General features: G+C 47.7%; 1 protein-coding gene across 1 annotated transcript in view; it reads right to left on the reverse strand.

Moving 5' to 3' along the window:
* The window catches only part of PIN4 (peptidylprolyl cis/trans isomerase, NIMA-interacting 4), a 70,806-nt gene extending 59,147 nt beyond the window's left edge, over positions 1-11,659 (reverse strand). Inside the window, exon 1 of the mRNA XM_086941998.1 lies at positions 11,549-11,659. Coding sequence (XP_086798124.1) covers positions 11,549-11,588 — 40 coding nt within the window. The 5' untranslated portion in view covers positions 11,589-11,659. The remainder of the gene's footprint in view (positions 1-11,548) is intronic.
* Positions 11,660-15,618: the final 3,959 nt, after the last annotated feature.

Below are 15,618 nucleotides of genomic sequence, written 5' to 3' on the forward strand. Positions count from 1 at the left end.
CTGATTTCTGTAGTATTTCTGATATATTTATATATCGTTATTGGCATCGTCAATAACAATATATAAATATAAAATGTCATTTACAAAACCAATAGCTCCAACTTTCCAAATGCGAAACCTATCGGCAACGCCAGTGCTTGTTTTTATAACAATAGAGTAGAATGGAGTCACGTAGAGTGGGGTAGATTAAGGTGGAGGGGGTAGACTGGTGTGGAGTGGGGTGGATTAGGGTAGTGTGGGTGGATTGAGGTAGAGTGGAGTGAGGTAGATTGGAGTGGGGTAGTTTCTAGTGGATTGGAGAAGTAGATTGAAGCGGCATGGGGTTGATTGGGTTAGACTGAGTGGAGTGAGGTAGACTGGAGTAGAGTGGGGTGGAGTAAAGCAGATTGGAATGGAGTTGATTGGGGTAGTTTGGATTGCAGCGGAGTGGACTGGAGTGAGGTAGATTGGAGTGGACTGGGGCATGCTGGGGTATATTGGGGTGGAGTGGAGTAGATTGGGGGTTGAGTGGAGTAGATTGTATAGATGTGAAGTGGATTAGGGTATATTGGAGTCAGGTAAACTGGAGAGAGTGTGGTAGATTAGAGTGGGGTAGGGTCGATTGGGTGGGGTAGATTGGAATGGTGAAGATTGGGGTGGAGTGGGGTAGATTAGGGTGAGTTAGACTAGGGTGGAGTAGGATGGATTTGTCTAGATTACAGTGGGGTAGATTGTGATAGGTTGTAGAGGGGAGTGGTAGAGTTGGTAGATTGGAATGCGCTGCGGTGGAGTAGGGTGGACTGAGTGGGGTAGAATGGAGTGGAGTAGAGGAAACTGGAGTCAAGTGGGATGGATTGGGGTAGATTGGAGTGGAGTCTATTGTAGTGGAGTGGGGCAGACTGGAGAGTAGTGGACTGGATTGGGGTGGAGTGGGGTAAGTGGAGGGACATAGAGTGGAGTGGTTTGGCATGTCTTAGAGGGTCCTATGAGCAGATGGCCGTAGAGTGGATTGGCATTGTGGAGTGTCGTAGAGTACTGTGGCAGAGTGGCATAGATAGAGTGGCGTAGTGTGGATTATGTATGGTGTGGTAGCGCACTGCCATTATAGGCAACACATTTTCAATTGAAATGAACATTTAACTTGCACAGACTTGCAGTTTTACAGATTGTGTGGAAATGTCATGACCTAGTGTATTGATGTGTTTTGATCGGATTCAAATATTTGTTTCCACCACACCTCAGAATTACAAAACAAATGTGGTTCATTTGTAATTTCCTAATTCTAAAAAATTCTAAAATATTAGCACAGTTAATTTTTGTTGCATGTTAGAAAAAATAACATCATACAGCCTCTCCTCTCAGATGGGTACCCAGCAGGATTGTCAGATACATTCTCTCACTTTGAAGTCATAAAATGAAAAGTGAAGACCCAGCTCCCTTGGAAGACAGCCTGACAATTGACCTCAGTCTTTGAAAGCTCAGCAAACGTGACAAGATAAGAACAATATTTAAAGGCCTGTTTACAGAAAACAAGTACTCAGAAGGATACAGTACACAAGGGTTGCTACACTAGGCGGATGAATAAGCTGGGCAGCCTAAAACAAATAAAGCCAGCAAATAGAAAGTAAGCAACTGTGAGTTAGAAACCACAAAGCCAATGGTAAGCAATGGCCAAAATGCATTCCCAGGGAAGCTTTTAGTATGTCCACAAGAAGTCATTAGACTCGACATAAATAGAACTTGGCGGTCCTTAAAACACCACAAATTAAATTGTGGTTACTTTGTGCACTGACGGACCGAGTTTCAAATTCTGAGAATGTTTGCGTTATTCCACTCTACTAGGACATATCTAAGCTTTAACCCAGATCCTACAGAGATGACCTAAGACTACAGCAGTCAAAGATGATTTTGATCACGGAGCTATGTCTCAAACCGGTTGCAATGCATTTGAGAGTGCAGTTCACTCCTCAGAAAATGGTTAGGACTCTCGTTGTGATCTTTGTGCATTTTGTTCACCACAGATACATTGCAAACTGCAAAATGAGGAACGCTACTCTTTGTATCAAAGGCTCCCTTTTATTTCACGATTATTAAATATCTATAAGAATATGGCGAATCACTGGCCACTATGGCAAATGCTTTCTTTTTTGTGGCTTCCTTAAGAACCTACAGGGTATTATGAGGAGTGACTTTAAGTAGCAACCAGCAATGTTGTGCAATTTTGTAAACGTTCTATCTGTCCAAGAGACTAGAAGCTTCAGAAATTGACTGTAATGTAAAACAAATCGACTTGCCCCATTTGGTGCCATGTATTGAGGCAAAACAATAGCAGCATGCTCATTAGATCTGAAATTTGATAATAACTTATTTGATTATAGCAAGGCTCATGTTGGATCAGAATTTGGATTCTAGCAAGGCTCTGATCGTGCACCTTTCTGATTATCTGCAACTATGAAAAATACCAGAGATCTAGTTATCTCAAATCATTGAATATTCACAGCCTTTACAAATGCAGAGGCTCTGCTTATGAATGGGATCTGGTAAGACTAGCATTCCAACCACGATAGGACTCTGAATATGCTAGCACATGTGGAATTCGGATTATAGAAGAGTTCGGGATATATCATTGCTCTCTTCCTTACTTTCGTTTCTGATGTAGTAGTGTCTTGTAAGTTGCTCTGGCAAATGCTCTTTTAAGCATTCACTCGATTTCATAAAATGTTGCTGCAAATAAACTCAGATTTTACTTGCGGTCGAGTACCTAGGTTCCCAACTGAGGATCACTGAATTCCTGCAAGTCCTAAATCTGCACCAATGAATGGTCACAGGCCTGCTGGTGCAGCTTTGTGACTTTCTTAAAGAATGAAACCCATTTTTTATATATTGATTTCACACTGATACTGCTTATCTTTTTTTAAATATTGGCATGCATCAAACATGAAATTATAGTTTTGGATACAGTTTGTAAAGCTGTCTTTCAAGAATGCATTAGAGCAGTGCGCCCAAACGTATAAGAACAGCAACCCACTTTTTAGCACTACAAAACGTTTGTGTCCCAAGTAGCTTTAATGGACACGAGGTGGGCGATTTTTTAATGTAACCAAAGCATCGCGTGGTAGCGCAGTTATTTGCAGACAGCACATTTTCTGTTAAAATGGTCACTAAATATGCACAGACATACAGTTTTATAGATAAAACTACACTGCACAAAAATGATAATTTTTGGGAAACGGGTTTCAGTGAATATTTATTATTTGGTTATCACCCAGTAAAGGGTAATGATTTGATTTGATCCCGCTAAAATCTTAGCTTCCATCACACTTCAGAATTACAAAAACAAATATGCTTGATTTTGCTTTCCTAACTGCTGAATGAGTGCAGTTCATTTACAGTTATTTACATGTTGTTGCCGATTGTATGACGTTACAACTCATGCTTTTACCCTGCATGCCATTGCAAGGCAATTATTTACCCCGACTTGCCCTCAGCTGTGGACCTGGCAAGAGTGGCCGGTCCCCGGAGCACCGAAGCTGGTGTGGGAGCATCATACATCCGATGGAGGTGAGCAGCGGGCAGTTGCTGAAATTGAGCCCCCGGCTTTGGGCCTAAACCCAGCGCCCAATACTACGCCCATAACGTTGCCCGGAGGCCATACTCCGGGAGGAGGGAGACCTTTCAGTCTGGGGCGGGCCGCCCCCCAGGCGTGTGCGGCCCTGGGTGACGGCGGCGGACGGTGTGGCCTACTCGCGCTGCACAGAGGAACTTCCAAATTTAGTCCCCGGCTCCGGCCTGGACTGGCGTCGGCTAGGAGGGGTCTTTGGCCTGCGCGCCAGGGGGCGGACCGTCCCAGCGAGCCCTCAGACATCCATTCACCCAGCTTGGGGGCCCCGCTGCGGCTGGGCCGGGGACTCTGCCCTCCGCGGTCGGCGCCGCAGCGCGGTATCGGAGTGGGCTTTGCCGCGGACTGCTTCCCAGCCTACCTGCTATCCGCGCCACGGCGGCCCCGATCCCGAAGGCCCAGCACCGAAGAAAACACCGGCTGACTCCTCTCCTGGGTTGGCCCCCTTCTCAAGACGGACTGGGGCACTGACAGAGACTGAGATGCGTGGAAGCGACCCCCGGAAGACCACAAGAACCCCCAGATCCCTGAACCCAGCTGCGGCATGGCCAGTGGGGGGCGCAAAAGCAATTGCTCGATCGCCGACATGCTCAGCATAAACCTCTCAGGGGGGGCGGGGGGGTAGACTCAGGCGCACCCCTCGCCAACGACCACCTCCACTGGGCAACATCGAGAGGAAGGAGAGGCGCCCATTACAAGGTCCTTCCTGGAATCCCTTTTTAATACCCTGCGGGAAGATTTCCGAACACTGAACCAGGACTTGGCTGGAGAGCAGCGAGAGCTCCGCAGGGACATTGATGGGCTAGGAGAGCGGGTGGCCGCTGTGGAAGAAGCGGACCATGCCCGCAGTGAAGAGCTAGCTCATCTTCAGCAGGAGGTCCACAGACTTCAGGAACAACAAGTGGACCCACAGGCTCACGCAGAGGACCTCAAGAACCGCTCCTGGAGAAACAACATTCGGGTCCGGGGTGTGCCGTCAAAGGCGGAGGGGAATAGCATCACCAGCTACCTACAAGACCTCTTCAGGGATATCCTTGGGGAACCTCCTGAGTTCGTCATCCGGATCGACCGTGCACACAGAGTGGGCCCGACGAGGCGTGCACCGGCCCCACCACCGGACATCCTGGCGTACCTCCCGGATTTCCCCCTGAAGGAGCGGATTCTACAGGTGGCTCGCCAGAAGCAACCTCTGCAGTTACGGGGCGACTCCATCGCTCTGTTCCAGGACTTATCGGCCATCACGCTGCAGAAGAGGAGATCCTTCAAGGTGGTCACGACATTTCTGCGCGACAATCAGGTACCATACTCCTGGGGTCATCGTTTTCGCCTTGTCTTCAAATGGCAGGGATCTTTGCACCAACTCCGCTCTCTTAGGGACACATGTGCTATATTGAAAATCGACCTGCCGAACGACACGGAACCTTGGGAGGCTTCCCCACGTGGGCCGCAGAGTGGGCCCGTACAGCACAACCGCGATGGCTGGCAGCGAGTTCGGCGACGATGCCAATCGAGGGCTCTCCTCAACCATGACCCGGAGACAATGGCCCAGGAGCAAGCAGCGGCCGTCCAGGAGGTGGTCTAGGACACCACAGCTACGCCCTAAGAGGCCTCGTATTTGAGGGGACAGCTTTAACGCATTGCTATGGCGGGTGGGACATGCCGGGGAGCCTGAGGGGTTGCCACTGCCATGTTTCCTTACACGATGACACGCTACAGACCTGGACTTTGTCCTAACAGGCCTGAGACTATGGTGTGTATTCGTTCTTTTCACGTTGGGATAGGGGTGGGGGGATGGAGGTTGAAGTTGGGAGAGAGGGCTGAGGATTCTGAAGTTGGGGTTAGGGTGGGCACCGGGAAGGGTAGGAGGGGGGGTTTGGGGAGGGGTTGGGTCGTCCAGTGCTCAAAGCAGGTCTCAGTTATAGGAGGTACAAGTCCACGCCAACCGCCACTTCGGCAGGGAAACAGCATTCTAGTCTCCACGGTCCCAAATGCCACCTACAACCTTTAAGATTCTGTCCCTTAACTTTCGGGGCTTAAATAATCCAGTAAAAACGGCGAGCGATACTGTCCCACTAAGAAAGCACTCACGCAGACATTTGCTTATTACAAGAAACTCATCTGCTGCCCTCGACTGCCACCAACTCCGTTTATACAAATTCCCGACACAACTCTTTTCTTCAGGTAATAACAAGACGGCAGGGGTGGCGATTCTGGCGGCACGGCACTTTAAAGGGGAGGTTCTACACAAATGCGCTGAACTGAAGGGGAGACTGCTGGCATACCGATTTCGGATAGGGGGCTTCACGTTTACAGTTGGTTCCCTATTTAGCCCTAACGAGAACCAGGAACACTTTCTCCACTCGGACCTAACGGACATCACAGGCACACCTGACAGACACATCGTCCTCGGGGGGGGGGGGGGTGGACTTCAACATGGTCTTCGACAATGTCCTGGACAGGTACGTCCAACGCACCCCTCAAACTGGTATGTTCTCGTCCGAGTGTAGGGACAGGTTGGCAGACGTTGATCTTCATGATCTCTGGCGCCGTACACACCCCCAGGATAGGGAATACTCGTACTACTCCAATGCGCATAAAACGTACGCCAGACTGGACCATCTACTGGTCATGGGGCCTGTGTGCGCCTTAGAAACTGAGACGGAGATAGGAGTTATCTCCCTGTACGACCATGCACCAGTATCTACCACAATTCAGCTGCCACCGATATCATACCCCCCCCAGGGTCTGGCACCTCAGAGACACCTTATTGCACAAGAAAGCGGTGGTGACACACATCCAGGGCGCTATCCGTGACTACCTTGCCCACAACGCCGACACCGACACCAACACCTCCTTAGCAACCCAATGGGCTGCCATGAAGACTGTCCTTAGGGGAGAATTTCTAGCCCTTTCCTCCGCCAAAAGTAAGGACAGGCAATGCAAACAAGATGAGCTCACGCAACGGGTGCGCGAACTCGAACACATGCACCAACGCACGGGAGCTCCCAGACTCTGAAAGCGACTTAAAGTGGCGAGAAAACTCCTTGCAGCCCTGGACATGGACCGGGCGGAGTATGCGGCACTGAGACTGCGGCACGCCTACTACACTGGAGGGGACAAATGTGGCCGTCTCCTAGCGTATAGGTTGCGGGTAGCGCGCCAACGGCACCTGGTGAAGGAACTCTCTGGACCCGGCGCGTCCGTGGTCACGGAGGATGCCCAAATCGCAGACACCTTCCGCAGATTCTATGCAGCTCTTTACACAAGTAGCCCTCTAGACAACCTAGCAGCGGAGGAATATCTAGACTCGGTCGCTCTCCCCTCTCTGACTCAATCGCAGGAGGAATTCCTAGACAGGGATATTCGGATAGAGGAAGTGATCTCCGCCATTGCCAAACTTAAACATGGGAAGGCTCCAGGGCCGGACAGTTACACGTCCCTTTTCTACAAAACATTTTGCACGACGTTAGCGCCGATCCTCACCCGCCTTTTCAACTCCTTCAGCTCCGAGCGCTATCCCACCTGACCTCCTGAGGGCGTCCCTTACAGTCATTCCTAAACCGGGAAAAGATAGAACCAAGTGCGGCTCCTATAGACCGATATCTCTCCTGAATGTGGATCTTAAGTTATATACCGGGATCCTGGCGGCTAGACTGGCACCTCACCTGCCAGGACTCGTAGATCCAGGCGGGGTTTATCCCCGGACGACAGACTGTGGACAATACCAAGCGAATAGTCCATCTCATAGAAAAGGCCTCCCGGATCCCCGGGGAGAGGTTGATGCTGGCGGTGGACGCGGAAAAGGCATTTGACCGTGTACACTGGCCGTACCTAGAAAGGGTCCAAATGAAAGTCAGTATCGGAGAAAAATTTCGCTCCCTCGTATTTAATTGTTACAAATTCCCTACGGCAGTAGTGGTGCGCGTGAATGGTTACACCTCACGGAGCTTCTCCATCGAGAGAGGTACGAGACAGGGGTGCCCGTTGTTGCCCCTTCTCTCCGCTTTATATATGGAGCCATTCGCCCAGAGAATCCGTCAGGACCCAGCGGCAACAAGGGTGAAGTTTGGAGGTTTCACCCACACTATCAGTCTCTATGCAGACGACGTCATACTGTCACTAGAGTAGCCGCAAACAGCCCTTCCGGCCTGCATCGCGGAGATAGACACCTTCGCACAGGTGGCGGGGTTCAAAATGAACTTAGATAAATCCATAGCCCTAGATCTGTCCCTTGCTCCCGCCACCAGAACTTTCTTGCAGGACCTCTTCCCCCTACACTGGTCATCAGACCTCTTGCCGTATCTGGGGATCCAACTGGCCCCTACTTTGCCGGCCATAGTAAGGGCCAATTATACCACACTCCATGGGAAGATAAAGGAGGAGTTGAGACGTTGGAGACGCAGTACCCTTTCTTGGCTGGTTAGAATTGCCGCAGTCAAAATGACCGTCCTCCCCCAGATTCTCTATTTATTTAGAGCGCTACCACTGCAGCCACCTCTGGGCTGGATTCAACAAAACGCAGGCAGATTTTTCGCGCTTCATCTGGCAGGGTCGGAAACCCCACCTAAAGAGGACACTGTCCACTCTGGCCCCAGAGGCCGGGGGCTGGGGATAGCGGATCTGCACAAATACTTTCAGGCAGCACAGCTACGCTACCTGGTGGAGTGGAGCAGGTGGGAGTCGGACAAACACTGGCTCTTCCAGGACCAGGCGGTAGCAGGGCACCAACTCCAGGAAATTCCCTTCCTACGGAAAGCCCACCGGCCCGCTAACTTATACGCTTCGTTTATCACGAGAGTTCCCCTGAAGGTGTGGGATGCCACCAATACCATACACGAGCTTACCACTTTCCCTTCACCACTTACTCCACTGGTCGATAACCCAGATATCACCCCGGGGCTAGACAAGGGAGCTTTCACACACTGGCGACCCGCGGGGTGTTGTTTCCTCTACCATATCTATGGTCCGGATGGCGTCATCCCATTCCTACTCTTTAAACAAGAATACACGTTACCAGAGACAGAACGGCTGTGCTACATGCAGGTCTATCACTGGGCGCTGCACCCACAAGTGAGAGATACGGCTGATAGGAAACTCCTACCCTATGAACAGTGGCTTGTATCCCACACTTCGACGCTAAACATATATCAGATCTTTACAGATTCCTGCAACCACCATCCACACACTTTCATAATCCAGGCCGGGAGCGCTGGGAATGGGAACTGGGCAGGCAGTTGAGTCAAACAATGGGACCAGATTTATATAGAGCCCGACACTCAGCCTACCACACAGGGCTAACGGAAACCCTGACCAAGGTATCTACATACTGGTATTACACCCCGGAACGGATACATGAGATGGACCGCAGAAAGCCCAAAACCTGTTGGCGGGAATGTGGGCAGGTAGGCACACTAACACATCTTGTGTGACTGTCCGCTTTTACATTCTTACTGGAAACAGGTGATCGATGACATTGATGCCCATTTTAAGACCGAACTGTCCCGCTTCCCGGCCTACATTCTACTGGGGCTCCCTAACCGATTGACATACCCCTTGCGCTCACGTAGGGGACTTCAGATTGCCATCGCCCTAGGCTCTGCGGTGCAGAATATACTTACACATTGGCGCACTCATACGATTCCTTCACTTACGGGGTGGTTACATAGACTGTGGCATGTGCTGGGGATGGAGAAGTTGTCACTTACCTTAGCCGGAGACATAGACCAGTATGATGAACTGTGGCAACCATTCCACTCCCTGTTGGAAACTGAATTTAATGAAATCACCTGCCCGAGATATCTCTGCCTATTACGGCTCACTGCACCTGAAGGGGAGGATCCCTGAACTGGCTCTACATGGGAGTTCCCTCCGAGGCTGCAGCAGGGAGATTCGAGGTGGGATGGACCTGAGCACTGGACGGAGAAAAGGGAGGTGGGAGGGCTTGGGGAGTTAGGGGTCCAGGAGGGGGGGGGGGGGGGGGGGGTAGGGGAAAGGGGTCTATTCAGAGTGTTTTTTTCCGTTATTGCAGCACTGTCTATACCGCTATAATTCTGCTGGTTGGATTATTTTTGGAATGTCATCAGGAAGGCCCTCGAGCCCCACACGTACTTCTATCCATCGCAGACCCACATCTCACATGTAATGTATGTTCTGTTACGTTGTGCTGCTTCAATAAAAATGACTTTGTTTACAAACAAGGCTATGGACCCTGACAGTCACTCAAGGATTCCAATTTGTAGCAGACCCAAAAGAACGACATATTACCTCTATGATTCATGAACAATAGCTATTGTTATTTGTAATAACATTCTGAGTTCAGGGAGGCACTACTGTGGGCCAACGCGAAATATTGGGGCTAAATTTAACTCCTTCATTCATTAAAGAATAGCAGTAAGTACAATAGCTCTAATAAGGGGAGTGTTGACAGTTTTTCTATGTAGTTTCCAGGGCACAAGTGGGGGGACTCTCCAAGTTAGGTGGTGTCACAGGTAATGACATTACGGCAGGAAGTGACATCACAAGAGCAGCAGATCCCAACATCCTATTATTCTAGGCAAAACTCACTGATAAGCCTTGGATACTCGAACCTGGTCTCTCCTCTGATAGGGTCTATATATGGCTGAATGAATGTGAAATCGATGTTGGTCGTAGCGCTATGTGACAGACTTAAGCACCACATCATACATGGACCAGGAATAAAAAAAACCTTGGTAAGACTGATTCTTTGCTGTTCTCTCGCCTTCTGCTGATTTAGATTTGTTGATTAAAGGGTAATGGTGCCTGAAACGGTTTATTTAGTTTTACGTAGCGCAAACTCATACTGGAGCACTTTGCATGAGCACGACCAGGTTATATTGACACCAGTTACTGTACAGAAAGACACATGTTTCTTTTAGGCCCAGATAGATGAAGTGATGGGGAGGCGACACCGGGACTAGAACTCTAACAATTGTTATTGACAGGAACTGTGCCTTGGGGAGCTTGAGAAAGAAATGCGGTTCGCTGAATTAAGATTCCTTGAGATGTACGAGGGCTTTGCGGGCCCCATACCAAAGAATGCCTTGCAACGGTGTGAAATAAAGGATGCAGGAGTTTTAAACAGACCGGCTCTGCTCACCATTCACATTTAAGGTATTAGCAGGTAGCAATAGCCTCGTATGGGTTAAACTCGCATTAAACGTAAATGCCCTCATCTGTCAGCTACCACCACAGGTCGGTCACTTATGCCACGCTCTTCTTCTCGATGGTGACAGCCACCACTCGGCGAATGTGCATCTTTCACCGTACACGTGTTCTAAAGCCCAAGCAGTAAAGTAAGGGTGACGTGATCGGTCCACACTGGGAGCATAAGAAGAGGGAGAGAGACAGTGACAGGCAACTTCTGTGCAATGGACAAACAGACACGCACAACAAAGGATTGCAGCTCCCTACTGCAAAGCTCTAATTGCAGCTCCATATTGAGTGCGCATCATGGGCACGTCGGGGGTACAGCGAGTTTCCTTGCAGGATTTCTGCTGCTTTCAGAAGCTGAAATATCTGGGGTCTGCTTTACAGGTCTGCAGTAACTTTGCGGACCTCATGATTCCTAATGTGGCCGATAACCGAGTTACCAACTCAACAGGGAAATATAGATCACAAACCATTGTCTCGGTTATATCTGATAACTCACCTCGGAATCGATGCTCTCAAAACAGGAAATCTGGGAAGCTTCAAGCAGTTTTAAGGCCCAAAATAGCTATGCAAGAAGAGGGAAATATCCATGTAGAGAGCTAGAAGTTGGGAGTCAAGAAATCAGTATATACCGAAAAAAATAAAGACACTACTTGGCAGAGTTCACACCTCTACAAACAACTAGTGAACGGAGCAGGTAAATTAACCAAAATGTATTAATTGTTCAACCTTTAAATACAGAGGTTAACAGAGGATTACATGACTGTTCATCCACAGTACCTTTGCTGCTTTTTGCACCACCTTTGCCTTTTGGAGGCATGTCCGCAGCCTACAGCTTGCACTGCCCGCATCGACAGATTCAGACTTCAACAGCATAGACATAAAAGAAGGGCGAGCAAGCCGCGCGCAACTCTTTAAGACGCTGAAATGCCTGCCTTTGTTAGAACAAGCAGGGAATCTCCTTGTACGCGAAAGCAGAATACAAATTTTGCTCATTCATACCTTTTCATATACAGATATAATTTTAACACGTGTGATAATGGGCTTACTGTTCTATACATGCCGTGAATATTTATACTTTTGAAATTAAAAAAATCTACATAATTATAAAAAGAAAATAATGAAAGTGAATTAAATATTGCAATCGAGTATTTATGTATATAAAACATTTTTTCTCGGCGATTTATATCGTAAATATAGCAATTTAATTTTCCAATATGGCCGCTTTTGTCGTGACAGCTGAAGGCTTGGAAGCTGGAATCTCTAGTCTTTTTTCTTACTTTTGAGTTATCGCATACGTAATTTCCGCTTCGAATACTCTAAGGAAAAATACAAGATGATTACACTTTTAGTTCGTTTCACATCTCCGGTTTGACATGAAAAATGGTAGATCTTGCGTAAGACATGGAAGTCTGTTTCCTCAGCGTTAATAGATATATGGGCTGTAACCCCGTTAGAGCGGTCGACTTTGAAGCAAGGGAACCGGTTTCGAGTTTGGCGGGAGGTTCAAACATCCTGTGGTTCTGGACAAATCATTTAATCTCCCCCTGCCTAGAAATGAATGTGTACGTCTGTAATGGAACTTGTGCTCATATAAAGTGCAGATACCTTCGGCTCGAGTTCGCCCTATTAAAACTTCCCCCAAAAAAATAGACACAGTTTTGATGTCTATGCTACTTTACTTTGCATTGACCGCCTCACAGTTAATTAAACTCATTATTCTGGAGACACCCCTTTGCCATCATCCACCTAAAATGTATCTTAAAATCTCCATGAATGATACTAGATTTACATGAATTTGAAAGGCACGCCACCCACCCGAATATTTTGCAGTAGATGCTGTCCAGTGAGAGAAAGCGAACTAGTAAATGGTGTTTTTAGGAACTTCTCTCTCATTTTTTCCCCTTACGTTTCTGAAAGCTAGTTTCAGTAATTCATGTGGAGATGGAAAATGAAGGGTTCAGCTTCAAGTGTTTTTGGGACAGTTCTGTAACTAATGGTGCATTTTAGGGGCAGATTTACAAGACCCTTGCGTCACTTTAGCGCTGCCGTTGCATAACTTTTTGTGACGCAGCTGCTGCGTAACAATGCGGCTCATTTACGTGACGCATCTAGGGAGATGCGTCAAGTTGTAAAGTCCTGGGTCACATTATACCAGCGTCAGGTATAATGTATGAAGGGTGGGCGTTCCCAAGCAAAAAAGCCTAGTAGAAGTGACGCATTGAAAACTACAAGATTTCACTGCGCCACTTCTAGGACACCAGTGTGTCAAAAGCTTATGCCTGCTTGGAGCAGGCGTAAAGAGTGAAGCAGCCTAATGAAGATAGGCCTCCCATGCATTGCTGGAGTTGCGTCGTGCTTGCGACATAACACCAGCTATGCGTGACTTTTGCGCAAACATGCGTCAGAATTTTTTACGCATCTGTCAATCCTTGTGACATTGTGCGCCGTATTGTAAATACGGCGCATCCATGTTGGTGCAAGTGTTTCTCAGGGTGAGGCACCTCTACAGATTTGTCCCTTTCTTGTAAATCTGCCCCGTTGTGGTTGGCGCCACATTTATTTTAACCGGGAGTCTCTGCAAGCAATTGCTGGGAATAAATTGTTTATAATTATGCATTTAAGTATATTAATCCGTTAGTATTTCAATGTTTCTTTAAATGGAAGTTTTGATATAGTTACCAAGAAGAAATTAGAACGAGTTGAAGTTGTAATATGTAACTCTTTTGACAAGTTAAGCCAGAACTTTAGCAGCAGAACTAGTATATTGAACACAGCTCTTAAACAAATTGGAATGATGAGTAGGAAGGTGGGAGATCTTAATGTAAATTGCGTCTGAGCTCCCACAAATTGAATAATCTAATTCCGAAAAAAATCAAAGTAGGTTTCTGTGAGGAATTCTGGGTTTACCTTTGGTAACTTCGTAGAAGTGTGCAGGCTACGAGAAAGTACATATGGGTTACGGCCCGGACAGCAGTGCACAAACACAACGGGTTATAAATAGATATTAAAAAAAGAACGCATTCAACTTCAGAAATACTCTTTCGAATTACAAAAAGTTAAAATAGCTGCTTAAAATGTCACACAAATAATCTAATCTTATGTAGGAATGAGGCAATGTTGAAACAATGAATTTGGATCTTTATTGTGTGTTTAAAGCATTTCTGTGCAATTGTGACATGTTTGCACTTTTCAAAAACAACCACTAGGGGACATTGGTGCATTTTTTAACACTAGAACAAAGAATACACCAGAGAATGTTTTTTAAAGCAGTTCAGTTTACAAGAAAATGCTTACTGTCTAGAACCACAGCGCCACCTGTGTAGCAAATGCCCCGATCCAACAGTAATGATGAACACAAGTGAACAAACGTTCAGAACTGGTAGCAAATGGCTAATATTTCATTGTGAAATATCCCCAAATCTTCAGGTTCTCTATTTGGGGTGTCAGGTGATGTTTTTCAGTGTGATATTGACTTTTCAACCATTCGCTTCAGGTCCACACTTGGCTTTCGGGTTTTCTCCAGGCCATCCCAGTGCACTCTGTTTCTTGATAACCTCTTCCTATCACAGCCTTCACGAAAGTAGATGAACAGCATTGCCCATCTTAGTTCAGTGTGAGGTCTCTTTTCATTGCAAAACCAGCAAGAGGTCAGTTTCTATCGAGCATGACATTAGCCTTAAGATCTTGGAAGTCTAATGAAATCAGGAATTTAATCTTAGGTCTCCTGTGGTAGGAATATGCCAGTTGCATTACTTTTCTATATCCAGATTTCAACAGCATTATGGAGTTCCAGAGGGTGGGAGCCCTACTCTGTATTGGTAATCCTGCAGTGATTGATTGTGACGCTAAACTTATAACGGGAATGTTCCTTAACTGTCCTCTCCTGTATTTTGCATTTTCTAAAACTACATAAACTCACAAAACCTCTCTCCTAGTCTGACTGTGCTAACCACTAGCTTCCTCTCCACATCAAAGGATATCTATAATTTCCTGTTTGTGGGAGGTGTAGGATTAAGGCAGACAGGAGCTACTGGTCCCCAGCTATTGGGATTGAGGTAATTTGCCTATGGGGTAATGTAATGTAATGTATTACTTGTAAAGCACACTGTTGCCAGCCGGCGTCCTGGTGCTGTATACCGCTGGGGAACCCGTCCTGGCTTTCCCTGTGGGATGGTCCCTACTGGGAGTCCCCAAGGTGGAGCCAGGCATCTTCGGCGTTGACGGGGCCGTTGTGGAGATTAGGCAAGCTAATGCCCAGAGTTGCCGAGTGGGACCCCTGGTTAGAGTGGGCACCTAGGCGAGAATTATCGAGTCCGCTGACCCTGGTCCACGACCCTGCCGCGTTGGGATTCGAACCCTCGTCCCAGGTCGACTTCTGCTTCCGGGTCTGCTGCCTCTAACCAGTGAGCCACACCACTCCACTATGGGGTCCGTCCTACTATGGCTCTGCAACTAAGCGAAGTACACCCTTTTCACACAAGACTTAGGTAGCGAGGGTGAGCAGTCAAAGAGTTCTCAATTAGGTAGTATAGGGAGTAAGAGATCAGAACTAAAAAAATAGACAACAAATACAGTAAATCTGTTGTCCAGTTCAGTATGAGTCGGCCCCGGCTTTGCTTCCTAGGACAATCAGCTACTTCTTGATATTCCTCACTCTGGGAACGCAGCTGGATTCTCCTCCTGGACAGTCTCTCTTCCTGCAGGTCCAGGCACTCTCCTTTCATCCCCGAGCAGGCAGGCTTTTAGGTGCTAGCACAACTTCACCTTCTCATGCAGGTTGTTCAAACTTAGGTGAGATCCCCTTACCTGTGGGAGACTGGCTGTAATGCTCACACCAGCTGTGGTCA

Source organism: Lissotriton vulgaris, chromosome 10, assembly GCF_964263255.1.
Source record: "Lissotriton vulgaris chromosome 10, aLisVul1.2, whole genome shotgun sequence".
NCBI lineage: Eukaryota > Metazoa > Chordata > Amphibia > Caudata > Salamandridae > Lissotriton > Lissotriton vulgaris.